Source organism: Silurus aristotelis, assembly GCF_946808225.1.
Source record: "Silurus aristotelis genome assembly, chromosome: 14".
NCBI classification, from domain to species: domain Eukaryota; kingdom Metazoa; phylum Chordata; class Actinopteri; order Siluriformes; family Siluridae; genus Silurus; species Silurus aristotelis.
The window spans coordinates 29,189,719-29,217,218 of NC_139587.1; the positions used below are offsets into that span (position 1 = coordinate 29,189,719).

Here is a 27,500-nt window from a genome sequence, read left to right on the forward strand (position 1 = left end):
AGTGTGTGTGTGTGTTTGTAGTGTTGTATACGGATGTGTAATTAAGTGTGTGTGTGTTTGTAGTGTTGTATACGGATGTGTAATCAAGTGTGTGTGTGTGTTTGTAGTGTTGTATACGGATGTGTAATCAAGTGTGTGTGTGTTTGTAGTGTTGTATACGGATGTGTAATCAAGTGTGTGTGTGTTTGTAGTGTTGTATACGGATGTGTAATCAAGTGTGTGTGGGTTTGTAGTGTTGTATACGGATGTGTAATCAAGTGTGTGTGGGTTTGTAGTGTTGTATACGGATGTGTAATCAAGTGTGTGTGGGTTTGTAGTGTTGTATACGGATGTGTAATCAAGTGTGTGTGGGTTTGTAGTGTTGTATACGGATGTGTAATCAAGTGTGTGTGGGTTTGTAGTGTTGTATACGGATGTGTAATCAAGTGTGTGTGGGTTTGTAGTGTTGTATACGGATGTGTAATCAAGTGTGTGTGGGTTTGTAGTGTTGTATACGGATGTGTAATCAAGTGTGTGTGGGTTTGTAGTGTTGTATACGGATGTGTAATCAAGTGTGTGTGGGTTTGTAGTGTTGTATACGGATGTGTAATCAAGTGTGTGTGGGTTTGTAGTGTTGTATACGGATGTGTAATCAAGTGTGTGTGGGTTTGTAGTGTTGTATACGGATGTGTAATCAAGTGTGTGTGGGTTTGTAGTGTTGTATACGGATGTGTAATCAAGTGTGTGTGGGTTTGTAGTGTTGTATACGGATGTGTAATCAAGTGTGTGTGGGTTTGTAGTGTTGTATACGGATGTGTAATCAAGTGTGTGTGTGTTTGTAGTGTTGTATACGGATGTGTAATCAAGTGTGTGTGTGTTTGTAGTGTTGTATACGGATGTGTAATCAAGTGTGTGTGGGTTTCTAGTGTTGTATACGGATGTGTAATCAAGTGTGTGTGGGTTTCTAGTGTTGTATACGGATGTGTAATCAAGTGTGTGTGGGTTTCTAGTGTTGTATACGGATGTGTAATTAAGTGTGTGTGGGTTTGTAGTGTTGTATACGGATGTGTAATCAAGTGTGTGTGTGTTTGTAGTGTTGTATACGGATGTGTAATCAAGTGTGTGTGTGTTTGTAGTGTTGTATACGGATGTGTAATCAAGTGTGTGTGTGTTTGTAGTGTTGTATACGGATGTGTAATCAAGTGTGTGTGTGTTTGTAGTGTTGTATACGGATGTGTAATCAAGTGTGTGTGTGTTTGTAGTGTTGTATACGGATGTGTAATCAAGTGTGTGTGTGTTTGTAGTGTTGTATACGGATGTGTAATCAAGTGTGTGTGTGTTTGTAGTGTTGTATACGGATGTGTAATCAAGTGTGTGTGTGTTTGTAGTGTTGTATACGGATGTGTAATCAAGTGTGTGTGTGTTTGTAGTGTTGTATATGGATGTGTAATCAAGTGTGTGTGTGTGTGTGTGTGTGTGTGTTTGTAGTGTTGTATACGGATGTGTAATCAAGTGTGTGTGTTTGTAGTGTTGTATACGGATGTGTAATCAAGTGTGTGTGTGTGTGTGTGTGTGTGTGTGTTTGTAGTGTTGTATACGGATGTGTAATCAAGTGTGTGTGTTTGTAGTGTTGTATACGGATGTGTAATCAAGTGTGTGTGGGTTTGTAGTGTTGTATACGGATGTGTAATCAAGTGTGTGTGTGTGTGTGTGTGTGTGTGTTTGTAGTGTTGTATACGGATGTGTAATCAAGTGTGTGTGTGTTTGTAGTGTTGTATACGGATGTGTAATCAAGTGTGTGTGGGTTTGTAGTGTTGTATACGGATGTGTAATCAAGTGTGTGTGTGTGTGTGTGTGTGTGTTTGTAGTGTTGTATACGGATGTGTAATCAAGTGTGTGTGTGTTTGTAGTGTTGTATACGGATGTGTAATCAAGTGTGTGTGTGTGTGTGTGTGTGTGTTTGTAGTGTTGTATACGGATGTGTAATAAAGTGTGTGTGTGTTTGTAGTGTTGTATACGGATGTGTAATCAAGTGTGTGTGTGTTTGTAGTGTTGTATACGGATGTGTAATCAAGTGTGTGTGTGTTTGTAGTGTTGTATACGGATGTGTAATCAAGTGTGTGTGTGTGTGTGTGTGTGTGTGTTTGTAGTGTTGTATACGGATGTGTAATCAAGTGTGTGTGTGTTTGTAGTGTTGTATACGGATGTGTAATCAAGTGTGTGTGTGTGTGTGTGTGTGTGTGTTTGTAGTGTTGTATACGGATGTGTAATCAAGTGTGTGTGTGTTTGTAGTGTTGTATACGGATGTGTAATCAAGTGTGTGTGTGTGTGTGTGTGTGTGTGTTTGTAGTGTTGTATACGGATGTGTAATCAAGTGTGTGTGTTTGTAGTGTTGTATACGGATGTGTAATCAAGTGTGTGTGTGTGTGTTTGTAGTGTTGTATATGGATGTGTAATTAAGTGTGTGTGTTTGTAGTTTTGTATACGACGGTGTAATCAAGTGTGTGTGTGTGTGTGTGTTTGTAGTGTTGTATATGGATGTGTAATTAAGTGTGTGTGTTTGTAGTTTTGTATACGACGGTGTAATCAAGTGTGTGTGTTTAGTGTTGTATACGACGGTGTAATCAAGTGTGTGTGTGTTTAGTGTTGTATACGGAGATGTAATCGTGTGTGTGTGTGTGTGTGTGTTTTGTAGTGTTGTATACGGATGTGTAATTGTGTGTGTTTGTAGTGTTGTGTATATTAAAGTGTGTGTGTTGCAGGGAGATCGGAGTGTGAGCCGTGCTAAAATCCTGAGTGTTCAGCTCATTACCCTGCTGGCGGACTCTTCTGATTGGCTGTCCCTGTTCCACCAATCAGGTTGCAGTATGGAGCATGGCTCAGGTGAGTTATAACCGCTGCTTAACTATGTAACACAGCGCAAACCTTACACGCTAATCACCATGACATGACTGATTCATCTCGCAGAAGAGTCTAGTGCCTACACCAGTGTCGTCTCCATGGTAACCACAGACCTGTGTGCGCGGCTGATGCCATTTGCGTTGTTCAGGTGAGGCAGCTTACTAAACGCTATCATGAGATCACACCGTACTGTTAGTAACCTCAAGTTTCTGTGTGTGTGTGTGTGTGTGTAGTGTGTTAGTGGATGTTGATGCGGGTGTGTTGAGTAGAGTGATAGTGACCCCAGGGTTCCTCCTCCATGCTGCGATGTCATACAGCGCACTGATGAAGCTCTTCCTATTTGGACACAGTACTGATGTCATGACCGGCACACTGCAGCAGGTCACACACACACACACACACACACACACACACAGCACCATATACTAGTGTGACAATATTATACATACTTTAATTTCTGTGTGTTTCAGATCCTGGCTGGAGCGCAGCACATTGTTCTGAAGTGCATCTCTTTAACTCGCCCAGGCTCCATCACACACACACAAATAAAACAGGTATACGTGTGTGTGTGTGTGTGTGTGTGTGTGTGTCATGATGCCGCTATAAAACTTTGAAACCAGTCCCATATGTAATATTACTGTTCCTGATACCAAAACTGTGCAGAAATTATACTTGTCATTATAAGTCTGAGACGGTGAGAGTTAAACCATGCAGGTTGATTATTATCAACCAATCAGAGTAACTCACACAAACATGACTGGTTGTGTCAGTTTATTACAAAACATTTGCCTCAATATACACTGATCATAATAATAAACAAGAATTTGATTACAACCTCACACACACACACACTCTTCCTCTGTCCTATTCCCATCTTGCTTTATTTCCTTGTGCACTTCTTAAAGTTGTGCTATTACATGTGTCTTACAGGAGTTAGTGTATAAATAAATAACTGTGATAATAATAATCCATATTACATGTTGCCAGGTTCATGTTTTTTTCCTTCAGCAGTGCAGTTTGTCAGGTTTATTTATTTATTTTCTGGTCTGCGGGTCTGTAAATCATGTGTTATATTACTGACCTCAGTAATACTAATCAGAGGTATGTTTAACAATCTCATACAGTGGTGCTGATTTAGGTTAATAAGGAATATTTCAGGATTCCTGGATCACCTGGCAACCCTGATTTTATACCTCCAGCTTATTAGCAAATGAGTATTGATGTATTGACTTCGGGGGAAGTTGAAGTGTGTGTGAAATCTCTCCCTCTCTCAGGTGGAGGCGGAGTGTATGGAGCTTGACCCTGAGGTGGCAGCTGCTCTCTCGGCTCTGATGAACACCAAGAACCTCTCGTGATAAGAGCACTGTCTGGACTCGCTGCAGGAGGATTCTGGGTAATTTATAGAGATGTGATTTGAATAGGGCACACAAAGGCATTGCACACGGGTGCAACAGGAAACAGGAAGTAAACGGACTGGACTGTGTTCTGTACCATGATGAAATGCAATAAAACAGTGATAAACTGAAGTGCACTTAAAAGTGTGAGTGGTCAGTTTAGACTGTAGAGTGAATTAAAATGCTGCTTGTTCCCTGATGTGTCACATGTCACACTGGGTTCATATGTACTTACACACACCTGAACATGCTACATGTGTAGGGACTTCTGATTTGATCTGACTGTCACCGTGTGTTGTACTGAAAGTTACAATTCAACTCTGTGTGTGTGTGTGTGTGTGTGTGTGTTCAGGCCATACAGCTCTCAGCTGGTGTCGATGGTGTTTGTGTTGTGTTCCTGTAACAGCGGGTGCACCATGCTCATGTGGACGTTCAGGTTGTGTGCTTTCTCAAAGCGTCTCTCGCACACGCCACACGCAAACTCAAGCTCCGCCTCCGCCTTGTGCTTGGTCATGTGATACTTCAGAGATGCCCTCTGCCGACACTGAAATCCACACACTTCACACCTGCAACACACACACACACAGTTGGACTAGAGTTTGGGAGGTTATTAGGTGTGTGAGAGAGAGAGAGAGAGAGAGAGAGAGAGAGAGAGAGAGAGAGACTCACTGCAGTGGTTTTGCTCCAGAGTGTCTCATCTGGTGCACAGACAGGTGTTTTCTCTGTTTGAACGTCCGACCACACTGATCACAGATATAATTCCTGACCTCTGAAGCACGCACACACACACACACCTTGTTGGCAAAGCACTTGCAGCACTATAATAACCACTCTGTGAGACAAGGTTTTATTTTTGTTCATTTCCAGTTAAAAAATCTTAAATATATAAATATATATATATATATTCAGCAATAAGTAACACACACACACACACACACACACCTGTATGTATGAGTTTGACGTGTCTCTGCAGGTAGCGGTCGATCATGAACACTTTGTTGCAGCCTGGATGAGGACAGGGCCGCTCCCTCACCTCCTCGTGGTGCTCCTTTACATGCTTCTACACACACACACACACACACACACACACACACACAATCACATCCCCATCTCAGGAAGCGCGAGGATTTCACTTCCTGTTTGAGGGGCGGAGCTGTTCTGTGGATCAGCAGCTGGAGGGCGGGGCATGCTGTAAAGAACACTGAGTGGGTAACTGTAACGACGGACACATTATTACTTCTCGTCAGTAATAATCTCACGTCTGGGATTAAAGAAGAGAAAGGAATGCTAATGTATGTGTAAGAGGGAAAACAGTGTACTCTGAGTGTGTTGCACTGCTCTGTGATGCGCGCGTGTGTGTGTGTGTGTGTGTTGACCTTCATGCCATCCACTCCTCTGTACACGGCTGTACAGCCCTGATGAGGACATTTATAGATGGTGGGCAGCTCCTCTCTGAAACACACACACACACAATTTTATATTCCATACTGATTGTCTGGGGCTACACTGTGTGTGTGTGTGTGTGTGTGTGTGTGTGTGTGTGTGTGTGTGTGTGCACGCGTGCGTGCGTGCGCATACCGCTCTGACTTGATGATCTTCTTCCACCCAGGTTTGGGTCCAGGCTTCTTCCTCTCTTTAGGCTGCAGTTTCTTCACATCTTTACTCATCTTCTTGGAGCTCAGTCTTAGGAACATACAAAACTGAGATGTTTAATCCACCACTCACTGGATCACACGCTGGTGTGTAGGCTGCGTTATAAATATTTTATCATCTCTGTCCAGGTGTAAGGTGTGTATTCGTCTCACTGTTTATCTGTTGGAGCACGTGTACTGTCCTCTGAGCTGCTCTTCCTCGTCTCTTCCTCTTCCTCGCTGGAGAAATTCCTGCACAGAGACACACATTATACACTGATCAGAACTGTGTGTGTGTGTGTGTGTGATCTCACCTCTCAGACACCTCGCTGTCCTCTAGATGCTGAGCAGGTGATGGGATCTGGTCTCTGCACTGAGCACCTGATGGTGAAGGGAATAAATACGGTATCTGTAGGACACTAGGAGAAACAGCAGCGCTACTCAGAAGGGATTAGTTTTACACTCCTCTTTTCTCACTCGTCTTTTTTGAGAAGGGTGTAAGCTTATTTCAGTCTCACCATCTGGCTCCTCGCCGTGGACGCGGCTGTGGGTGGAGTTTTCTTCTCTGCTTGTAACTGGTTGGTGGTTATGTGGGTGTGTGTTGTCCCCATGTCTCTCCCACACCCCCGTGTCCATGGTGTAGGAGTGTCCATCCCCGCAGCGCCACACCACCTTTACCACACCTCCACACCTCTCTCCCATCACCTCCTGCAGGCCGGGAGGGAAGCTGCAGCTCGCCGCGTGCTCATGAGTCCACGACACCAAGCGCAGCAGACACTGAGGGTCTGAGGTGATGGGAGGAGCTACAGGAGGTGGAGAGGTTTTAGGTTACACTCAAACACCAACGTCCTCACCATCATCCTGAACACTGTGATTATTTTCCATCCAGAACACAAAAAAAAAGAAGGCAGCCCTGTGTGTGTGTGTGTGTGTGTGTGTGTGTGTGTGTGTGTGTGTGTGTGTGTGTGTGTGTTGAACACTTACAGGACTGATCTGTTTCATCTGTGAATGGTTTCAGTGTTGAACTGCACCTGAGAAACAATAAAAACATTAATAAACATCGCTTTCCTGTTTACTGTGAGACTGTGTGTTGAGTGTATTTACCTCTCCGTGACGGTGCGAGGGTATTTACCACTTGGTGACTGTTGGGTGACGGTGTAAATGTATTTATCTGACGGTGACGGTGCGAGTTTATCTCTCAGTGACTGGGTTGGGTGACTGTGTGAGTGTATTTATCTCTTGGTGACGAGGCTGAGTGACGGTGTTGGGTGTATTTATTTCTCTGTGATGGGGTTGGGTGACAGTGTGAGTGTATCTCTTGGTGACGGTGTTGGGTGACGGTATGAGCGTATCTCTTGGTGATGGTGTTGGGTGACTGTGTGAGTGTATCTCTTGGTGATGGTGTTGGGTGACTGTGTGAGTGTATCTCTTGGTGATGGTGTTGGGTGACTGTGTGAGTGTATCTCTTGGTGATGGTGTTGGGTGACTGTGTGAGTGTATCTCTTGGTGATGGTGTTGGGTGACTGTGTGAGTGTATCTCTTGGTGATGGTGTTGGGTGACGGCATGAGTATATTTACCTCTTGGTGGTGGTGTTGAATGACGGTGTTGGATGACTGTGTTGGGTGCTGGTGTTGGGTGACGGTGTTGAGTTGACCCGGTGTCTGAAGGCCTGCAGGATGCGGTGACACTGGTAGAACTGGGTGTGGCAGTCGGAGCAGATGTACGGTGAGAGTGTGGAGTCGGGACACACAGACACACCCAGCAGCTGCTGGAAGTCTGAGCAGAAGCGTGGTGGTGGTGGTGTCGTGTGAACAGACTCGGCACGTTCCGCTGATGGAGACCACGTGACCTGGTTGGGCCATGTCCCAAACGCCTTTCGCAGCTTCCTCGCTGAGAACCAGCCATGACACAACCGACAGAGCTCTGTGTTCAATCTGCCTGCAACACACACACACACACACACACACACACACACACACACACACACACAGGGTACAGTTAACAGAGTAAATATAAACACACCAAACTTATATACCTGATACTTTAGAGGTGGAAGTGTGTGTGTCCCATCTCTCTCTCTCTCTCTCACACACACACACACCTGCAGTAGGTCCAGAACATTTATACATTCTCCCAGTGCAGGGAATCATTTGGATACAGGTTTAATGTGGCGGTAATGAGGTGTGTGTGTGTGTGTGTGTGTGTGTGTGTGTGTGCGCGCGCGCTCACCAGTGTGTGGGCTCTTCTTTGGTGTCTCTGCAGTGTGTGTGTGTGTATGCGAGAGTTTCGCTCGTTTAGCGCGACTTTTCCTCCCCTTCATTATTTACCGCTTCTTCCTGTTTGATTACTGAGCAGACCGGAAGCAGCGCGTGAACTTTCCACACACACACACACACACACCCGGAGCGCAGTGCGGATTTCTTCACCTCCCACCGCAATCATCCGCTTTATCACGTGTATAAACACAACATCAGGGCGAGAAATGACGCGGATTTCTTATAATCACACTCTGATCCGACGGGAAATCCACGGAAACCGGAAGTGTTCATCTGTAAAAAAACGTCGAAGAAATGTCGCGTGGGCTACACAGCGCCTCCTGTGGGGAACTACGGGAACTGCTGTATCACGTGAACTAACAAATATTCCGCCTGGCTGCCTTTAGATCTCTTTGATCTTTTCTTTCTTCTTCCCCCTTTTAGGAAACACGTCACTGTTTTGTTAAGGATGATCATTAAATACTCACTGAAAGCAATGTTTACGTTTTGATGAGAAAAGTTCTGAAGAAATGTTAAATGTTTTAATGACTTGTGACTGAATCCACCACACAACTTCAACTTCTCTTACACAGACAGTGTGTGTGTGTGTGTGTGTGTGTGTGTGTGTGTGTGTGTAAGAAAGAGTTCTGAGCTAATCTTGGGGTCCAGTTGAATGTTTTTCTTCTCTTCACCACCTCCACCTCTCTGTGCTACACAGTAATATACTCGAGTATTAAGAGGTAAATGATGTAGAATGTCACACAAGGTCGTGTCACGACTCTTTGTTTCTACACTGATGAGTTCTGATGGTTTGAAGTGAGATGTAAGTTCATGTCCTGAACTCCAGAGCATCTGTTTGACCTCCAGTGTTTCTCATGAGTGCTTTAATGTTTCAGCGGAAAAGGTGAAGACTGAACCGGACACTGTGGAGATCATTTTGTGTAACTCCAGACTGCACTGAGGTGTAAATACAATTATACTGTATAATAATTAACACTCCTGAGACAGATTTCAAACAGGATTTACACCAAAAACACCTCCATCTGATCTGCTCAGTGTGGGAACAATAATCAATCAATACATCAATCAATCAATACATCTCCCATACACAGGAAGTGAGGTCAATCTGAGGTCAAAGGACACTTCATATCAGTGCTTGTGTGAGTTTTGGTGACTCTGTAAGAGTGTGTATGGAAAATAAATATATGTAAATGAAAGCAGCTGTGACTCTGAGAACGAACGAGTGAAACCGTAACCCTTTTCTGTACACTGAACCTTTTCCTCTTTTACCTTCTGAAAGCTTTTCTCTCACCAGCCTGAGTCTCTTAACCTCATACACACTTTTCATATCATTCATTACATAATTATACACACTCTTCTGCACAAACTTGTAAATAATTATAACTTTATTATGCCTCACTCTTCTTCTTCTTCTTCTTTCTGTTGTATGTTGTTTAATCTTTAATATGTAATGTTGCTGCTGTTTGCCTGAAACCTCACAATTTCCTTATACAAACTGTTACTGACATCTGAACATATCACAACTAAAACTTAAAACACACACACACACACACACACACACACACTGAACTGAGTAAAATGATGATTCATTATATTTTCATCTGCACATTATATCAAGAACATTTTATTAGATTTAACTTCCCTGGTGGAGGAGTGAAGATGTGTGTGTTTGGTGTGTGTGTTTTATGTTTGTTTGATGTTTGTTTGGTGTGTGTGTTTTATGTTTGTTTGGTGTGTGTTTGGTGTGTGTTTGTATTTGGTGTGTGTGTTTTATGTTTGTTTGGTGTGTGTTTGTATTTGGTGTGTGTGTTTTATGATTGTTTGGTGTGTGTTTGTATTTGGTGTGTGTGTTTTATGTTTGTTTGGTGTGTGTGTTTTATGTTTGTTTGGTGTGTGTGTTTTATGTTTGTTTGGTGTGTGTGTTTTATGTTTGTTTGGTGTGTGTGTTTTATGTTTGTTTGGTGTGTGTTTGTATTTGGTGTGTGTGTTTTATGATTGTTTGGTGTGTGTTTGTATTTGGTGTGTGTGTTTTATGTTTGTTTGGTGTGTGTGTTTTATGTTTGTTTGGTGTGTGTTTGTATTTGGTGTGTGTGTTTTATGATTGTTTGGTGTGTGTTTGTATTTGGTGTGTGTGTTTTATGTTTGTTTGGTGTGTGTGTTTTATGTTTGTTTGGTGTTTGTTTTGTGTGTGTTTGTATTTGGTGTGTGTGTTTTATGTTTGTTTGGTGTGTGTTTGTATTTGGTGTGTGTGTTTTATGTTTGTTTGGTGTGTGTTTGTATTTGGTGTGTGTGTTTTATGTTTGTTTGGTGTGTGTGTTTTATGTTTGTTTGGTGTGTGTTTGTATTTGGTGTGTGTGTTTTATGTTTGTTTGGTGTGTGTGTTTTATGTTTGTTTGGTGTGTGTTTGTATTTGGTGTGTGTGTTTTATGTTTGTTTGGTGTGTGTTTGTATTTGGTGTGTGTGTTTTATGTTTGTTTGGTGTGTATTTGTATTTGGTGTGTGTGTTTTATGATTGTTTGGTGTGTGTTTGTATTTGGTGTGTGTGTTTTATGTTTGTTTGGTGTGTGTGTTTTATGTTTGTTTGGTGTGTGTTTGTATTTGGTGTGTGTGTTTTATGTTTGTTTGGTGTGTGTTTGTATTTGGTGTGTGTGTTTTATGTTTGTTTGGTGTGTGTGTTTTATGTTTGTTTGGTGTGTGTTTGTATTTGGTGTGTGTGTTTTATGTTTGTTTGGTGTGTGTGTTTTATGTTTGTTTGGTGTGTGTGTTTTATGTTTGTTTGGTGTGTGTGTTTTATGTTTGTTTGGTGTGTGTTTGTATTTGGTGTGTGTGTTTTATGTTTGTTTGGTGTGTGTTTGTATTTGGTGTGTGTGTTTTATGTTTGTTTGGTGTGTGTTTGTATTTGGTGTGTGTGTTTTATGTTTGTTTGGTGTGTGTGTTTTATGTTTGTTTGGTGTGTGTTTGTATTTGGTGTGTGTGTTTTATGTTTGTTTGGTGTGTGTTTGTATTTGGTGTGTGTGTTTTATGTTTGTTTGGTGTGTGTTTGTATTTGGTGTGTGTGTTTTATGTTTGTTTGGTGTGTGTGTTTTATGTTTGTTTGGTGTGTGTTTGTATTTGGTGTGTGTGTTTCATGTTTGTTTGGTGTGTGTTTGTATTTGGTGTGTGTGTTTTATGTTTGTTTGGTGTGTGTTTGTATTTGGTGTGTGTGTTTTATGTTTGTTTGGTGTGTGTGTTTTATGTTTGTTTGGTGTGTGTGTTTTATGTTTGTTTGGTGTGTGTGTTTTATGTTTGTTTGGTGTGTGTTTGTATTTGGTGTGTGTGTTTTATGTTTGTTTGGTGTGTGTTTGTATTTGGTGTGTGTGTTTTATGTTTGTTTGGTGTGTGTGTTTTATGTTTGTTTGGTGTGTGTGTTTTATGTTTGTTTGGTGTGTGTGTGTTTTATGTTTGTTTGATGTTTGTTTTGTGTGTGTTTGTATTTGGTGTGTGTGTTTTATGTTTGTTTGGTGTGTGTGTTTTATGTTTGTTTGGTGTGTGTTTGTATTTGGTGTGTGTGTTTTATGTTTGTTTGGTGTGTGTTTGTATTTGGTGTGTGTGTTTTATGTTTGTTTGGTGTGTGTGTTTTATGTTTGTTTGGTGTGTGTGTTTTATGTTTGTTTGATGTTTGTTTTGTGTGTGTTTGTATTTGGTGTGTGTGTTTTATGTTTGTTTGGTGTGTGTGTTTTATGTTTGTTTGGTGTGTGTGTTTTATGTTTGTTTGATGTTTGTTTTGTGTGTGTTTGTATTTGGTGTGTGTGTTTTATGTTTGTTTGGTGTGTGTGTTTTATGTTTGTTTGGTGTGTGTGTTTTATGTTTGTTTGGTGTGTGTGTTTTATGTTTGTTTGATGTTTGTATTTGGTGTGTGTGTTTTATGTTTGTTTGGTGTGTGTGTTTTATGTTTGTTTGGTGTGTGTGTTTTATGTTTGTTTGATGTTTGTTTTGTGTGTGTTTGTATTTGGTGTGTGTGTTTTATGTTTGTTTGGTGTGTGTTTGTATTTGGTGTGTGTGTTTTATGTTTGTTTGGTGTGTGTGTTTTATGTTTGTTTGGTGTGTGTGTTTTATGTTTGTTTGGTGTGTGTGTTTTATGTTTGTTTGATGTTTGTATTTGGTGTGTGTGTTTTATGTTTGTTTGGTGTGTGTGTTTTATGTTTGTTTGGTGTGTGTGTTTTATGTTTGTTTGATGTTTGTTTTGTGTGTGTTTGTATTTGGTGTGTGTGTTTTATGTTTGTTTGGTGTGTGTTTGTATTTGGTGTGTGTGTTTTATGTTTGTTTGGTGTGTGTGTTTTATGTTTGTTTGGTGTGTGTGTTTTATGTTTGTTTGATGTTTGTTTTGTGTGTGTTTGTATTTGGTGTGTGTGTTTTATGTTTGTTTGGTGTGTGTGTTTTATGTTTGTTTGGTGTGTGTGTTTTATGTTTGTTTGGTGTGTGTGTTTTATGTTTGTTTGGTGTGTGTGTTTTATGTTTGTTTGGTGTGTGTGTTTTATGTTTGTTTGATGTTTGTTTTGTGTGTGTTTGTATTTGGTGTGTGTGTTTTATGTTTGTTTGGTGTGTGTGTTTTATGTTTGTTTGGTGTGTGTGTTTTATGTTTGTTTGGTGTGTGTGTTTTATGTTTGTTTGGTGTGTGTGTTTTATGTTTGTTTGATGTTTGTATTTGGTGTGTGTGTTTTATGTTTGTTTGGTGTGTGTGTTTTATGTTTGTTTGGTGTGTGTGTTTTATGTTTGTTTGGTGTGTGTGTTTTATGTTTGTTTGGTGTGTGTGTTTTATGTTTGTTTGATGTTTGTATTTGGTGTGTGTGTTTTATGTTTGTTTGGTGTGTGTGTTTTATGTTTGTTTGGTGTGTGTGTTTTATGTTTGTTTGATGTTTGTTTTGTGTGTGTTTGTATTTGGTGTGTGTGTTTTATGTTTGTTTGGTGTGTGTTTGTATTTGGTGTGTGTGTTTTATGTTTGTTTGGTGTGTCTCTCAGGGTGTTTTCAGGACCTGCTGTGGATCTTGTAACTTCTGAAGGTGAATAAATCAGACAGCAGGTTCGGTTCGGTTCGGTTCTGTATTGAAACAGTAGATTATATCAAATAAAATAAACTTCAACCCGAATGATGTTATATTTTATTATTTATAAATCTTTACTTTATCTTAGTGTCAGTATTCTCTTTATTTTCTCTACTTTATAGCAGGTTCATGAGTGAAGTTAAAAGAAAACTCGGTGAATATCGAGAGGAAACGTGGTCATGTAAATATCGCGATAGTCAAATCCTCCCCGAGAGTCAAATCATTTCCGGTATCCGTAAGACGGAAATCTCGCGAGAACTGACTCCTGCTAATAGTCTGTCTATAGGAATGCGGTGATCTCGCGAGACTCCGGGGCATTTTTGTCTCTTTTTCCCGTGTGAGAGCTGCTGAGGCGTGAAGTCAGGGATCGAAACGGAACATGATCCAGGACTGAGAGCGGGTCACTTCACCGAGGGAATGGATCCGAGGCTTAGCTGCGGCTCTCCGCGGGAGGACGGCGAGCTGGAGGACGGGGAAATCTGCGACGACGAGGCGGAGGAAAAGCAGCAGCAGCGGCCGCCGCAGGGCGCGAGGCCTGGAGCCGCGTCACGGAAACCCAAAACCTCCACACCGCGATCCAAACCCACCGGTATGGGACCGGGGAAGGACTTCCGCTCTCCTCCGCCGCTCTTCAGACAAGGGCCCATGATGCACGGCAACTTCCCCGTGTGTCCCAGCGGGCCGGATCGGTTAGAGCCGTCCAGTCCACGAACCAGCTTCTGGGAGCGCAGTCACAGGGCACTGGGCCGCCTCCGGTACCGGGGGAGACCCGGGGAGAACCGCGGGGAGAACCGCGGGGACAGAGCGCGAGGGGCCGCGAGGGGAAGAAATATACACCGGAGGGATTCATTCAACTGGAAACGTATCCTTAATCTATAATACTGTAATTCCTGTAATATCTAACCCTGTTCCTCACCGAGGGGATTCGATCTCATAGCCTGCAGAACCTTCACTACGAACCCTCATCTCACTGTGTCTCCTGCTGTCAGGAGCTTCAGCTCAGCAGGGGTTTACTGTACCTCCGAGTGCTCACACTTTCCTCATCACAGCTGAGGACTTGAACCTCTAACCCTCGGGGAGTAGTGTGTGTGTTTGAATCCCATTCTCATATAATAATAATCTGTGTGTGTGTGTGTGTGTGTGTGTGTGTGTGTGAGGGAGGTTAACTCGGTGTTAATACCTTAACTCAGTGTATCAGAGAAACCGGTCGGCCGTGCGGCGCCTCGCAAACCGCCGTACATCTCCTCCAAACCGGAGAACGGCATGGACGAGAGCTTCGAGGATCTCCTCATGAAGTACAAACAGATCCAGCTGGAACTCGAGTGCATCCGCAACCAGGAGAGGAGAGCGTTGAAACCCAGCGTAGACTCGCCGCACAGGGAGCAGGAGGGCACGCCCACTGCCGAGATGCCGCCGGGGCTGGCGGAAGGGGCGGAGTCAGATCTCCCGGAGATTAGGGAGGAGCTGGAGGAGAGGAAGGCGTTCCAGGCGTTTAACCTCCGACCTCTCAGACAGAAACTACTGACACCTGCAGAGAGAGACGCACTCAACACGAAGACCACCCAGGGGGCGGAGCAAAAGGATGGGGAGCATAATGAGGAGAACAATGAGGAGGTGAAGATGGAGGTGGAGAAAAGTCCTGTCGAACCGACGACTCAGAACGGTACGGTGTGTGAGGGTTTGTCTAGAAATAAAACGTCCACAACATCCACCTTTAAAACTAGTGTGTGTGTGTGTGTGTGTGTGTGTGTATACAGATGTTGAAGAAGAGGAGGAGGAGGAGGAAGAAGATTCATCAGACCTGAGCATCTCACTAAGCAAAGAGACATACAGAACTCGTGGCAAGGTGCGCGCGCGCGCACACACACACACACACACACACACACACACTCTCGCTCGGACACGCACACACACACCATGTCCTGATGGACAGATAATTGTTGAGCTGTGTTAATGCTCTGTGTGTGTGTGTGTGTGTGTGTGTGTAGGATGAAGATGACGAGCTCTCGGAGCTGCAGCTGCGTCTCCTCGCTCTACAGTCGGCCAGTCAGAGGTGGCAGCAGAAGGAGCAGCAGGTGATGAAGGAGAGCAAAGAGAAACTGAATCGTGCCAAAACCACGCCCGAGTACTACCGGGTCACCACCAGGTCAGCCTCTGCCGGCAGGGGTCGCCCAGGGTCAGGGTTCAAAGGTCAAGAGAAGGGCAAACCCCCAGGTAGACTGGGAACAGAGCGGGGCAAAACAGCATCTAAAGGACATCCAGCTAAACACACCTTGAGCCCAGGTACCACCTCCTTATTAATATTCACATACTGCTCATTAATATTCACATACTGCTCCTGGGTATGTCATTAGTTCTGTAGATAAAACAGCTGTTCAGAAATAAAGACACGCCTGTGAGAATCACTGAGTGATGAAGGGGTTTAGAACACAGCCCAGGCAATGAAGGGGTTTAGAACGCAGCCCAGGCGATGAAGGGGTGTCTCCTAACAGTGCCTCGGTGTTGTGTTCATTGTGGTTGTGTTTTTGATGCTGAACTTCTCGTGTCTGGTGTGTGTAGTGTCGAAGCAGGCATGGAGAAAGCAGCAGCTGCGTACGTGGAAGCTGCAGCAGGAGGCACAGAAGCAGAAGAGCGAGGAAGACGAGGAAAAGAAGAAGAGAGAGGAGGAAATACGGAAGATCAGAGACTTATCCAATCAGGAGGAGCAGTACAACCGCTTCATGAAACTTGTGGGAGGGAAACACCATACACACATCAAAGTGAGACACACACACACACACATACACACACACACACACACACACACACATACACGCAGTATTTTTAAATGGATGATTAATCAGAACATGCTCTGAGCCTAATGCTGTGTGTGTGTGTGTGTGTGTGTGTGTGTGTGTGTTAGTTTATAGACCCTGAACACAGGAAGTTGTTGTTGAAGCAGGGACTCGACTTTGTGGGTAATCTGTACCAGTATGACAATTATGATGAGGTTGCCATGGATACGGACAGTGAGACAAACTCTCCAGGTAAAAAATTAACACTAAAGTGTGTGTGTGTGTGTTTGTGTGTGTGCGTTTGTTAATAGCAGCAATGGTTTTTCCTTTTAGCTGCGTCTCCAGCGCATGAGCCGTTTGTTAGTGTTGGGTCTCTGTACACGGTTCCAGCGTCTGTGTTCTCTTTAGGCTCCACCCCTCTCCGACAGGTAAGCCCCACCCTCACCTATACAAACAAGAATTGGACTTTTCTCATCACTGAGCTGCATTGCTTTGTTCTTTAGGGCCTTTCTCAGTATTGTGTGGACCCAGTGGGTGTGGTTTCACTGACCCCGCCTCCTCCACCCCCCCCAATGCCTCCTCCAGAGGAATCGGAGCGTCCACCCAAACCTCCTTTTGCTGATGAGGAAGAAGAAGAGGAGATGATGCTGAGGGAGGAGCTTCTGAAATCGCTAGCTAACAAACGTGCTGTGAGAGCAGAGGTAATACACACACACACACACACACACACACACACACACACACACACACACACACACAAATTTCGGGATTATTTAAAAATGTTTTAAAAGTGTGTGCTGATTCCTGATTGGTGTTTTCCTTTTTTAGGACACATCCAGCAACAGTGGTCCTCCCTCTCCCGTCAGACCTGTAGCTCCACCCACCACTAGAGCCCTGCCCACTGCATCTTCTGCCTCTCTCGGGTTCAGCACCGGCTCCGTCCTCTCTCGTCATTCCAGCAAGTTTGCCCGGGGAGCTGGGGCATCCAGAGTGCCACTGGTGGTGTGTTACCATAGCAACTTTAACTCAACACCACTACTTTCTGTGTAAAAATGTGTTACTTGGCCTCCTGTGACCGCTGATGTTGTTTCTCCAGCTGCCGCGACACAAAGCCGTGGTGGTTCGTCTGAACGCGTCTGATGACAGCGACTCTGAGTTGGAGGCCTCGAGCTCGGCTCAGTGTGTGTTCGGGGGGCTGGAGTCCATGATTAAAGAGGCTCGGAGAACTGTAGAGGTGAGAGGAGGAGAACACACACACACACACACACACACACATACACATACACACACACACACACACACACACACACAGCATACATGAGATTATTGTCTCATCACTGTTTCATTCCCGTGCGCTGATCCAGGCGGCGAGACCGAGGCCCGTTCCTGTGGCTGAGAAGGAGAACAACCCGCTGAGGATTCCAGACACTTTACCTGAGGGAACTGTAATGGAGTACCGCCTCCTGAGGGCGGAGCTGACCAGGTGACTCTCGCACACACCATGTCTACATAAAAGGTCAGGAGGTGATTTGAGATGTGATTTCATTTGATGAAGTATTTCCTTTTGAAACAGGAAGTCAGTGTCAAGGTGTGCTAACTGAATTACAGCTAACCCAATAGGATTTGAGAGATCCTATGCCCCGCCTCCTTCCAGTTAAACACACAACTATAAAAGTCACATGACCACCAACCACCAAAAAACTCGAGACGTTTACTGCTAACAAGCTGCTACTGTGGATCCAGATATGTCTCTGGGGCGGGGCTTATACCATCTACAGAGCATTTGATTACCCTAATTTCCTGACTATTAAACGCACCCATATATAAGCCACACCCACTGAATTGTACAAAGATGTTTATTTTGAAGATAAATAATCCGCACCTGTCTATAAGCCGCATGTCTACACTGAATCTAATGAACTTTACACAGGCTTTAATGAAAGACAGTGTCTGTTACACGGCTTGTATCTAAACAGTAGCAGACCAAGAAAGTCATTGTTCACTGTCTTTCTCCTTCCTTTCACAACTATTTCTCTCGAGAGTTTATCTTTTAACATCGTCGTGCGTTTAAAAATCACCATCGGTGAATCTTTTCTCTCGATGCAGTGCAGCTCAGAACACAGGTGAAGTGTGTTTTCATGCCCGGTTGTTTTCAGCGTGACGAATGATTCACATTTCCTGTAGACAGTCCGAGTGAGCGGCAGATCAAACCTCAGAGGAACATCATCCATATTTATGATGTGGTGCGGCCCGATTCAGTGGGAGCGCATCTGATTTAATATAAAGACTTTCATTGGTTCACCTGAACCCCACAGAAAAATCTCTACATTAGCTGCTTTGTTGTTTAAGAAAAAAAGTAGCGGCTTATAGTCTGAAATGGCGGTAAATACATCAATAAATTCCGTTTTGCCGAACCGAAGTGCTGATTTTTTTTCCCCCCACGTAGTCGGGAGAATCAGCGCGTCAGGAATTCTGATTCTGCTGCTTCCTCTCCTGTGGGATTTGACTTGGAGGTGGATGTTCTGGGAAAAGCGTCTGAACTTGGAGACATGGAGGAGAAACTCGCCAGACACCAGTCAGTGTTTTGTCTTCACACTCGCAGTGCAAAAGAGTATCAGTGACTCAGGTGCTGAGGTGTTTCCTATATTTGTGTGTGTGTGTGTGTGTGTGTGTGTGTCAGTGCTCAGCTGCAGAAGGACCAGGCTCTGCTCAATCAGCTCCATCAGCAGGAGCTCAGGAAGAAAGAGTCTCTGAAACTGGCTGAGGCTAAAGTGGTGCGACTGAAGGAGCAGCTGCTTGCGGCCGAGAAGGTGGCCAGCGCAAACCGGGTGCTGCTGAGAAAACTGCAGGAACAGGTATATATACACACACACACACACACACACACACACACACACACTGAAACATTACATGAAAATTTTATACCCTGTTCCTCACAAATCAGAGATTCTTAATTCCAGAGTGAGACATGCTGCAGTATTAAGTTCTTGTAATGGACTGTGTGTGTGGTGTGTGTGTGTGTGTGTGTGGTGTGTGTGTGTAGGTCCAGCGTGTGCAGCATCGTGTGGCAGTAAAACAGCACCAGGCCATGCGGATGGAGAGAGAGCTGCTGTGTAAAACAGGAGCAGTGAGTGGGAACTACAAACGCAACAACACACAACTCTCTGTGAGTATACACACACACACACACACACACACACACACACACACCCTGCTTTTACATTCTGTTTGTTCTCTGGGTGTAACAGTACACACAATTTATGGTTGTTAGACCCTGTTTGGGTAATATAGATGTGTGTGTGTGTGTGTGTGTGTGTGTGTGTGTGTGTGTGTTTTTCTCCTTTTAAGAGAAATTCTTAAAGGTGGACATAAAACTCTGTAGAATCGTTAGCGTTAGCATTAGCGATGACCAGGAAGTGTGTGTTTCAGCGCACTAAAATGGTATTTGCGGTACGGAGTGAGTGTCACAGTGACACTGCACTAACTCTGCTAATGTTCTGCACGTTTTCAAGTCTAATAATAATTAAACAGTGACACTGCACTTAGTGCGACGTGGAGATGAGACACTTCCAGTCCGACACTTCATACGTCTCTGAGGGAACTCGTATTGTAACTGTGTTCTGCACGTACCAAAGATCCTATGAACTGAACGTGTGTATTCAATGCAATTGTGTGTTTTTGTGTGTGTAGGCAGGGAAACGTGTGCGTGTGGACGTGTCCGACTCTCACTACGCTGATCTGATGGCTCAGAAGAGGCGTCTACAGCAGCTGGAGAGCGAGTATGCCCTGAAGATCCAGAAGCTGAAGGAAGCTCAGGCGTTGCGTCAGGCGAGTGCTCCCATCATGCCCTGCAGCGTCACACAGCCCTCGCTCCACGACCTCACGCAGGACAAACTCACGCTCGCCAGCGACGACCCCGGTGACGACCCCGACACCGAGGGGGCGGAGCCTCAGCCGGCAGACGGCAACACCTCCACGCGCCGCCGCTCTTTCCGCGAGTCTGGCTCCTTTACTAAACCCAACCTGAGCCACGGCGAGACTCCGGCCATGCCCACCACACCGACCACGCCCACCACATCCTCCAAACAAGCCACGCCCCCTGCAGAGCTGCTCCTGTTCGGCCTAAAAGTGGAGGACCTGCGGCTGCGCTATCAGCAGTGTGAGATGCTCCCAGATCTCCTGAGACAGGAACTGCGTTTACAAGGGGGCGCTCTGCTGAACATCCATCCCAGTGACAGGGTGAGAACAGAGACTCTCTCTCTCTCTCTCTCTCTCTCTCTCTCTCTCTCTCTCTCTCTCTCACACACACACACACACACTTTCAAGAGTCAATTTTTGACGTGCGTGTGTGCATATCTGTGTGTCTGTGCAGATAATTCAGGTGGACTTTGACCCCATGGCCCCTCAGCAGGTCCGGAGCGAGCAGAAACCGGTTCCATTCGGTCCATACCGCAGTCCTCTCTTGGTGTTCAGATCGTACAGGTGGGTGTTTTCTTTTTCTACGTACAAAACGACGCTGTAAAGCGACAAACTCAAACTAATCCAATCATCTGGAACAATTCCTCACACCAGTCGTGTGTGTGTGTGTGTAGGTTCAGTCCGTATTTCCGCACTAAAGAGAAGCTTTCTCTGAGCTCCATCACCTACAGTCACGCCATCGAGCCGCGCAAATGCTTCTGTCGCTTCGACCTGACGGGAACCTGCAACGACGACGACTGCCAATGGTGAGAGACTCGCATATACTTATACTGTGTGTGTGTGTGTGTGATGTTAATAACGCGTGTGTGTGTGTGTGTGTGTGATGTTAATAACGCGTGTGTGTGTGTGTGTGTGATGTTAATAACGCGTGTGTGTGTGTGTGATGTTAATAACGCGTGTGTGTGTGTGTGTGATGTTAATAACGCGTGTGTGTGTGTGTGTGTGATGTTAATAACGCGTGTGTGTGATGTTAATAACGCGTGTGTGTGTGTGTGATGTTAATAACGCGTGTGTGTGTGTGTGTGTGATGTTAATAACGCGTGTGTGTGTGTGATGTTAATAACGCGTGTGTGTGTGTGATGTTAATAACGCGTGTGTGTGTGTGATGTTAATAACGCGTGTGTGTGTGTGTGTGTGATAATAACGCGTGTGTGTGAGGTGATAATAACGCGCGTGTGTGATGTTTATAACGTGTGTTTGTGTAATGTTAATAACGCGTGTGTAATATTTATAACGCGTGTGTGTGATGTTAATAACGCGCGCGTGTGTGTGTGTGTGAGATGTTAATAACGTGTGTGTGTGTAATGTTAATAACGCGTGTGTAATGTTAATAACACGTGCGTGTGTGTGATGTTAATAACGCGTGTGTGTGATGTTAATAACGCGCGTGTGTGTGTGTGTGTGTGAGATGTTAATAACGCGTGTGTGAGATGTTAATAACGCGTGTGTGTGATGTTAATAACGCGTGTGTGTGATGTTAATAACGCGTGTGTGTGATGTTAATAACGCGTGTGTGTGTGTGTGTGTGAGATGTTAATAACGCATGTGTGTAATATTTATAACGTGTGTGTTTGTGTAATGTTAATAACGCGTGTGTAATATTTATAATGCGTGTGTGTGTGTGTGTGTGTGTGAGATGTTAATAACGTGTGTGTGTGTGTGTGTGTGTGTGAGATGTTAATAACGTGTGTGTGTGTGTGTGTGTGTGTGTGTGTGAGATGTTAATAACGTGTGTGTGTGTGTGTGTGTGTGTGATGTTAATAACGCGTGTGTGATGTTAATAACGCGTGTGTGATGTTAATAACGCGTGTGTGATGTTAATAACGCGTGTGTGATCTTAATAACACGTGCGTGTGTGTAATATTTATAACGTGTGTGTGTGTGTGTGTGTGTGTGTGTTTAATGTTAACGCGTGTGTGATAACGTGTGTGTGTGTGTGTGATGTTAATAACGCGTGTGTGTGATGTTAATAACGCGTGTGTGTGTGTGTGATATTAATAACGAGTGTGTGTGTGTGTGATGTTAATAACGTGTGTGTGTGTGTGTGTGTGATGTTAATAACGTGTGTGTGTGTGTGTGTGTGTGTGATGTTAATAACGTGTGTGTGTGTGTGTGTGTGTGTGTGTGTGATGTTAATAACGTGTGTGTGTGTGTGTGTGTGTGTGATGTTAATAACGTGTGTGTGTGTGTGTGTGTGTGTGTGATAATAACGTGTGTGTGTGTGTGTGTGTGTGTGATGTTAATAACGTGTGTGTGTGTGTGTGTGTGTGTGATGATAATAACGTGTGTGTGTGTGTGTGTGTGTGTGATGTTAATAACGTGTGTGTGTGTGTGTGTGTGTGATGTTAATAACGTGTGTGTGTGTGTGTGTGATGTTAATAACGTGTGTGTGTGTGTGTGATGATAATAACGTGTGTGTGTGATGTTAATAACGCGTGTGTGATGTTAATAACGTGTGTGTGTGTGTGTGTGTGTGATGTTAATAACGTGTGTGTGTGTGTGTGTGTGATGTTAATAACGTGTGTGTGTGTGTGTGATGTTAATAACGTGTGTGTGTGATGTTAATAACGTGTGTGTGTGATGTTAATAACGTGTGTGTGTGATGTTAATAACGTGTGTGTGTGATGTTAATAACGTGTGTGTGTGATGTTAATAACGCGTGTGTGATCTTAATAACACGTGTGTGTGTGTAATATTTATAACGTGTGTGTGTAATGTTAACGTGTGTGTGTGATGTTAATAACGCGTGTGTGTGTGATGTTAATAACGCGTGTGTGATGTTAATAACGTGTGTGTGTGTGTGTGTGTGTGATGTTAATAACGTGTGTGTGTGTGTGTGTGATGTTAATAACGTGTGTGTGTGTGTGTGATGTTAATAACGTGTGTGTGTGATGTTAATAACGTGTGTGTGTGATGTTAATAACGCGTGTGTGATCTTAATAACACGTGTGTGTGTGTAATATTTATAACGTGTGTGTGTAATGTTAACGTGTGTGTGTGATGTTAATAACGCGTGTGTGTGTGTGATGTTAATAACGCGTGTGTGTGTGTGATGTTAATAACGCGTGTGTGTGTGTGATGTTAATAACGTGTGTGTGTGTGATGTTAATAACGTGTGTGTGTGTGATGTTAATAACGTGTGTGTGTGTGATGTTAATAACGCGCGTGTGTGTGATGTTAATAACGCGCGTGTGTGTGATGTTAATAACGCGCGTGTGTGTGATGTTAATAACGCGCGTGTGTGTGATGTTAATAACGCGCGTGTGTGTGATGTTAATAACGCGCGTGTGTGTGATGTTAATAACGCGCGTGTGTGTGATGTTAATAACGCGCTTGTGTGTGATGTTAATAACGCGCGTGTGTGTGATGTTAATAACGCGCGTGTGTGTGATGTTAATAACGCGCGTGTGTGTGATGTTAATAACGCGCGTGTGTGTGATGTTAATAACGCGCGTGTGTGTGATGTTAATAACGCGCGTGTGTGTGATGTTAATAACGCGCGTGTGTGTGTGATGTTAATAACGCGCGTGTGTGTGTGATGTTAATAACGCGCGTGTGTGTGTGATGTTAATAACGCGCGTGTGTGTGTGATGTTAATAACGCGCGTGTGTGTGTGATGTTAATAACGCGCGTGTGTGTGTGATGTTAATAACGCGCGTGTGTGTGTGATGTTAATAACGCGCGTGTGTGTGTGATGTTAATAACGCGCGTGTGTGTGTGATGTTAATAACGCGTGTGTGTGTGTGATGTTAATAACGCGTGTGTGTGTGTGATGTTAATAACGCGTGTGTGTGTGTGATGTTAATAACGCGTGTGTGTGTGTGATGTTAATAACGCGTGTGTGTGTGATGTTAATAACGCGTGTGTGTGTGTGTGTGATGTTAATAACGCGTGTGTGTGTGATGTTAATAACGTGTGTGTGTGTGTGTGTGTGTGTGTGATGTTAATAACGCGTGTGTGTGTGATGTTAATAACGCGTGTGTGTGTGATGTTAATAACGCGTGTGTGTGTGATGTTAATAACGCGTGTGTGTGTGATGTTAATAACGCGTGTGTGTGTGATGTTAATAACGCGTGTGTGTGTGATGTTAATAACGCGTGTGTGTGTGATGTTAATAACGCGTGTGTGTGTGATGTTAATAACGCGTGTGTGTGATGTTAATAACGCGTGTGTGATGTTAATAACGCGTGTGTGATGTTAATAACGCGTGTGTGTGTGTGTGATGTTAATAACGCGTGTGTGTGTGTGTGATGTTAATAACGCGTGTGTGTGTGTGTGATGTTAATAACGCGTGTGTGTGTGTGTGATGTTAATAACGCGTGTGTGATGTTAATAACGCGTGTGTGATGTTAATAACGCGTGTGTGTGTGTGTGATGTTAATAACGCGTGTGTGTGTGTGTGATGTTAATAACGCGTGTGTGTGTGTGTGATGTTAATAACGCGTGTGTGTGTGATGTTAATAACGCGTGTGTGTGTGATGTTAATAACGCGTGTGTGTGTGATGTTAATAACGCGTGTGTGTGATGTTAATAACGCGTGTGTGTGATGTTAATAACGCGTGTGTGTGAGATGTTAATAACGCGTGTGTGTGTGATGTTAATAACGTGTGTGTGTGTGATGTTAATAACGCGTGTGTGTGATGTTAATAACGCGTGTGTGTGAGATGTTAATAACGCGTGTGTGTGTGATGTTAATAACGCGTGTGTGTGTGATGTTAATAACGCGTGTGTGTGTGATGTTAATAACGTGTGTGTGTGATGTTAATAACGCGTGTGTGATGTTAATAACGCGTGTGTGATGTTAATAACGCGTGTGTGTGTGTGTGATGTTAATAACGCGTGTGTGTGTGTGTGATGTTAATAACGCGTGTGTGTGTGTGTGATGTTAATAACGCGTGTGTGTGTGTGTGATGTTAATAACGCGTGTGTGTGTGTGTGATGTTAATAACGCGTGTGTGATGTTAATAACGCGTGTGTGATGTTAATAACGCGTGTGTGTGTGTGTGATGTTAATAACGCGTGTGTGTGTGTGTGATGTTAATAACGCGTGTGTGTGTGTGTGATGTTAATAACGCGTGTGTGTGTGATGTTAATAACGCGTGTGTGTGTGATGTTAATAACGCGTGTGTGTGTGATGTTAATAACGCGTGTGTGTGTGTGTGATGTTAATAACGCGTGTGTGTGTGTGTGATGTTAATAACGCGTGTGTGTGTGTGTGATGTTAATAACGCGTGTGTGTGTGTGTGATGTTAATAACGCGTGTGTGTGTGTGTGATGTTAATAACGCGTGTGTGTGTGTGTGTGATGTTAATAACGCGTGTGTGTGTGTGTGATGTTAATAACGCGTGTGTGTGTGTGTGATGTTAATAACGCGTGTGTGTGTGTGTGATGTTAATAACGCGTGTGTGTGTGTGTGATGTTAATAACGCGTGTGTGTGTGTGTGTGATGTTAATAACGCGTGTGTGTGTGTGTGTGATGTTAATAACGCGTGTGTGTGTGTGTGATGTTAATAACGCGTGTGTGTGTGTGTGATGTTAATAACGCGTGTGTGTGTGTGTGATGTTAATAACGCGTGTGTGTGTGTGTGATGTTAATAACGCGTGTGTGTGTGTGTGATGTTAATAACGCGTGTGTGTGTGTGTGATGTTAATAACGCGTGTGTGTGTGTGTGATGTTAATAACGCGTGTGTGTGTGTGTGATGTTAATAACGCGTGTGTGTGTGTGTGATGTTAATAACGCGTGTGTGTGTGTGTGATGTTAATAACGCGTGTGTGTGTGTGTGATGTTAATAACGCGTGTGTGTGTGTGTGATGTTAATAACGCGTGTGTGTGTGTGTGTGATGTTAATAACGCGTGTGTGTGTGTGTGTGATGTTAATAACGCGTGTGTGTGTGTGTGTGATGTTAATAACGCGTGTGTGTGTGTGTGATGTTAATAACGCGTGTGTGTGTGTGTGATGTTAATAACGCGCGCGTGTGTGATGTTAATAACGCGCGCGTGTGTGATGTTAATAACGCGCGCGTGTGTGATGTTAATAACGCGCGCGTGTGTGATGTTAATAACGCGCGCGTGTGTGATGTTAATAACGCGCGCGTGTGTGATGTTAATAACGCGCGCGCGTGTGATGTTAATAACGCGCGCGCGTGTGATGTTAATAACGCGCGCGCGTGTGATGTTAATAACGCGCGCGCGTGTGTGTGTGTGATGTTAATAACGCGCGCGCGTGTGTGTGTGTGATGTTAATAACGCGCGCGCGTGTGTGTGTGTGATGTTAATAACGCGCGCGCGTGTGTGTGTGTGATGTTAATAACGCGCGCGCGTGTGTGATGTTAATAACGCGCGCGTGTGTGTGATGTTAATAACGCGCGCGTGTGTGTGATGTTAATAACGCGCGCGTGTGTGTGTGATGTTAATAACGCGCGCGTGTGTGTGTGATGTTAATAACGCGCGCGTGTGTGTGTGATGTTAATAACGCGTGTGTGTGTGATGTTAATAACGCGTGTGTGTGTGTGATGTTAATAACGCGTGTGTGTGTGTGATGTTAATAACGCGTGTGTGTGTGTGATGTTAATAACGCGTGTGTGTGTGTGATGTTAATAACGCGTGTGTGTGTGTGATGTTAATAACGCGTGTGTGTGTGTGATGTTAATAACGCGTGTGTGTGTGTGTGTGTGTGTGTGTGATGTTAATAACGCGTGTGTGTGTGATGTTAATAACGCGTGTGTGTGTGATGTTAATAACGCGTGTGTGTGTGTGTGTGTGTGTGTGATGTTAATAACGCGTGTGTGTGTGATGTTAATAACGCGTGTGTGTGTGATGTTAATAACGCGTGTGTGTGTGATGTTAATAACGCGTGTGTGTGTGATGTTAATAACGCGTGTGTGTGTGTGTGTGTGTGTGATGTTAATAACGCGTGTGTGTGTGTGATGTTAATAACGCGTGTGTGTGTGATGTTAATAACGCGTGTGTGTGTGATGTTAATAACGCGTGTGTGTGTGTAATATTTATAACGCGTGTGTGTAATATTTATAACGCGTGTGTGTGATGTTAATAACGCGTGTGTGTGTGATGTTAATAACGCGTGTGTGTGTGATGTTAATAACGCGTGTGTGTGTGATAATAACGCGTGTGTGTGTGATAATAACGCGTGTGTGTGTGATGTTAATAACGCGTGTGTGTGTGATGTTAATAACGCGTGTGTGTGTGATGTTAATAACGCGTGTGTGTGTGATGTTAATAACGCGTGTGTGTGTGATGTTAATAACGCGTTTTGTGTGTGATGTTAATAACGCGCGTGTGTGTGTGTGTGTGTGATGTTAATAACGCGTGTGTGTGTGATGTTAATAACGCGTGTGTGTGTGATGTTAATAACGCGTGTGTGTGTGTGTGTGTGATGTTAATAAAGCGTGTGTGTGTGATGTTAATAAAGCGTGTGTGTGTGATGTTAATAAAGCGTGTGTGTGTGATGTTAATAAAGCGTGTG

The 27,500-nt window shown here is 43.9% G+C and overlaps 3 protein-coding genes across 9 annotated transcripts in view; 2 read left to right on the forward strand and 1 right to left on the reverse strand.

Moving 5' to 3' along the window:
- Positions 1-4,411, forward strand: part of fanca (FA complementation group A) — a 21,285-nt gene extending 16,874 nt beyond the window's left edge. For all 3 annotated transcript variants that reach the window (XR_014536560.1, XM_083559979.1, XM_083559978.1), the window contains 5 exons: positions 2,742-2,862; positions 2,947-3,028; positions 3,114-3,261; positions 3,351-3,434; positions 4,155-4,411. Coding sequence is in view for 2 of the 3 variants with exons in the window: in XM_083559979.1 (XP_083416105.1) it covers positions 2,742-2,862; positions 2,947-3,028; positions 3,114-3,261; positions 3,351-3,434; positions 4,155-4,235 (516 nt within the window). In the remaining variant the exon portion in view is untranslated. The remainder of the gene's footprint in view (positions 1-2,741; positions 2,863-2,946; positions 3,029-3,113; positions 3,262-3,350; positions 3,435-4,154) is intronic.
- znf276 (zinc finger protein 276) lies at positions 3,631-8,525 on the reverse strand. Of its 2 annotated transcripts, none has more exons than XM_083559981.1 (11): positions 8,008-8,525; positions 7,484-7,844; positions 6,890-6,936; positions 6,424-6,708; positions 6,220-6,286; positions 6,080-6,157; positions 5,853-5,957; positions 5,651-5,726; positions 5,217-5,334; positions 4,944-5,043; positions 3,631-4,840 (listed from the first exon to the last, which is right to left on the reverse strand). In XM_083559981.1, exons 1-11 carry the CDS (start codon positions 8,054-8,056, stop codon positions 4,639-4,641), a joined length of 1,488 nt encoding a protein of 495 aa, XP_083416107.1. In that variant the 5' UTR covers positions 8,057-8,525; the 3' UTR covers positions 3,631-4,638. The 2 variants fall into 2 exon arrangements, with proteins under 2 accessions (XP_083416107.1, XP_083416106.1); XM_083559980.1 differs by having other exon boundaries at positions 8,136-8,523.
- Positions 8,526-13,531: 5,006 nt separating this feature from the next.
- Positions 13,532-27,500, forward strand: part of zfc3h1 (zinc finger C3H1-type containing) — a 23,353-nt gene continuing 9,384 nt past the window's right edge. Inside the window, exons 1-17 of one of the 4 annotated variants that reach the window (XM_083561310.1) lie at positions 13,533-14,125; positions 14,462-14,941; positions 15,030-15,109; positions 15,252-15,546; positions 15,823-16,022; positions 16,166-16,289; positions 16,371-16,465; positions 16,541-16,738; positions 16,866-17,039; positions 17,134-17,271; positions 17,402-17,520; positions 18,484-18,612; positions 18,718-18,892; positions 19,081-19,203; positions 19,728-20,276; positions 20,410-20,519; positions 20,630-20,761. In XM_083561310.1, the coding sequence (XP_083417436.1) occupies positions 13,681-14,125; positions 14,462-14,941; positions 15,030-15,109; positions 15,252-15,546; positions 15,823-16,022; positions 16,166-16,289; positions 16,371-16,465; positions 16,541-16,738; positions 16,866-17,039; positions 17,134-17,271; positions 17,402-17,520; positions 18,484-18,612; positions 18,718-18,892; positions 19,081-19,203; positions 19,728-20,276; positions 20,410-20,519; positions 20,630-20,761 (3,566 nt within the window). In that variant the 5' untranslated portion in view covers positions 13,533-13,680. Of the gene's footprint in view, positions 14,126-14,461; positions 14,942-15,020; positions 15,110-15,251; positions 15,547-15,822; positions 16,023-16,165; positions 16,290-16,370; positions 16,466-16,540; positions 16,739-16,865; positions 17,040-17,133; positions 17,272-17,401; positions 17,521-18,483; positions 18,613-18,717; positions 18,893-19,080; positions 19,204-19,727; positions 20,277-20,409; positions 20,520-20,629; positions 20,762-27,500 lie in introns of all 4 variants that reach the window. The other 3 variants (XM_083561311.1, XM_083561312.1, XM_083561313.1) reach the window with 3 other exon arrangements.

What these genes read in the sequence shown, in the direction of transcription:
- znf276 (XM_083559980.1), bottom strand. Translation starts at nt 8,226, where the DNA reads ATGAAGGGGAGGAAAAGTCGCGCTAAACGAGCGAAACTCTCGCATACA. An exon ending in AAAGAAGAGCCCACACACTG is followed by an intron (nt 7,845 to 8,135) that starts GTGAGCGCGCGC and finishes TGTGTGTTGCAG; the next exon opens with GCAGATTGAACACAGAGCTC. An exon ending in CCACGGCGAGGAGCCAGATG is followed by an intron (nt 6,287 to 6,423) that starts GTGAGACTGAAA and finishes CTTCACCATCAG; the next exon opens with GTGCTCAGTGCAGAGACCAG.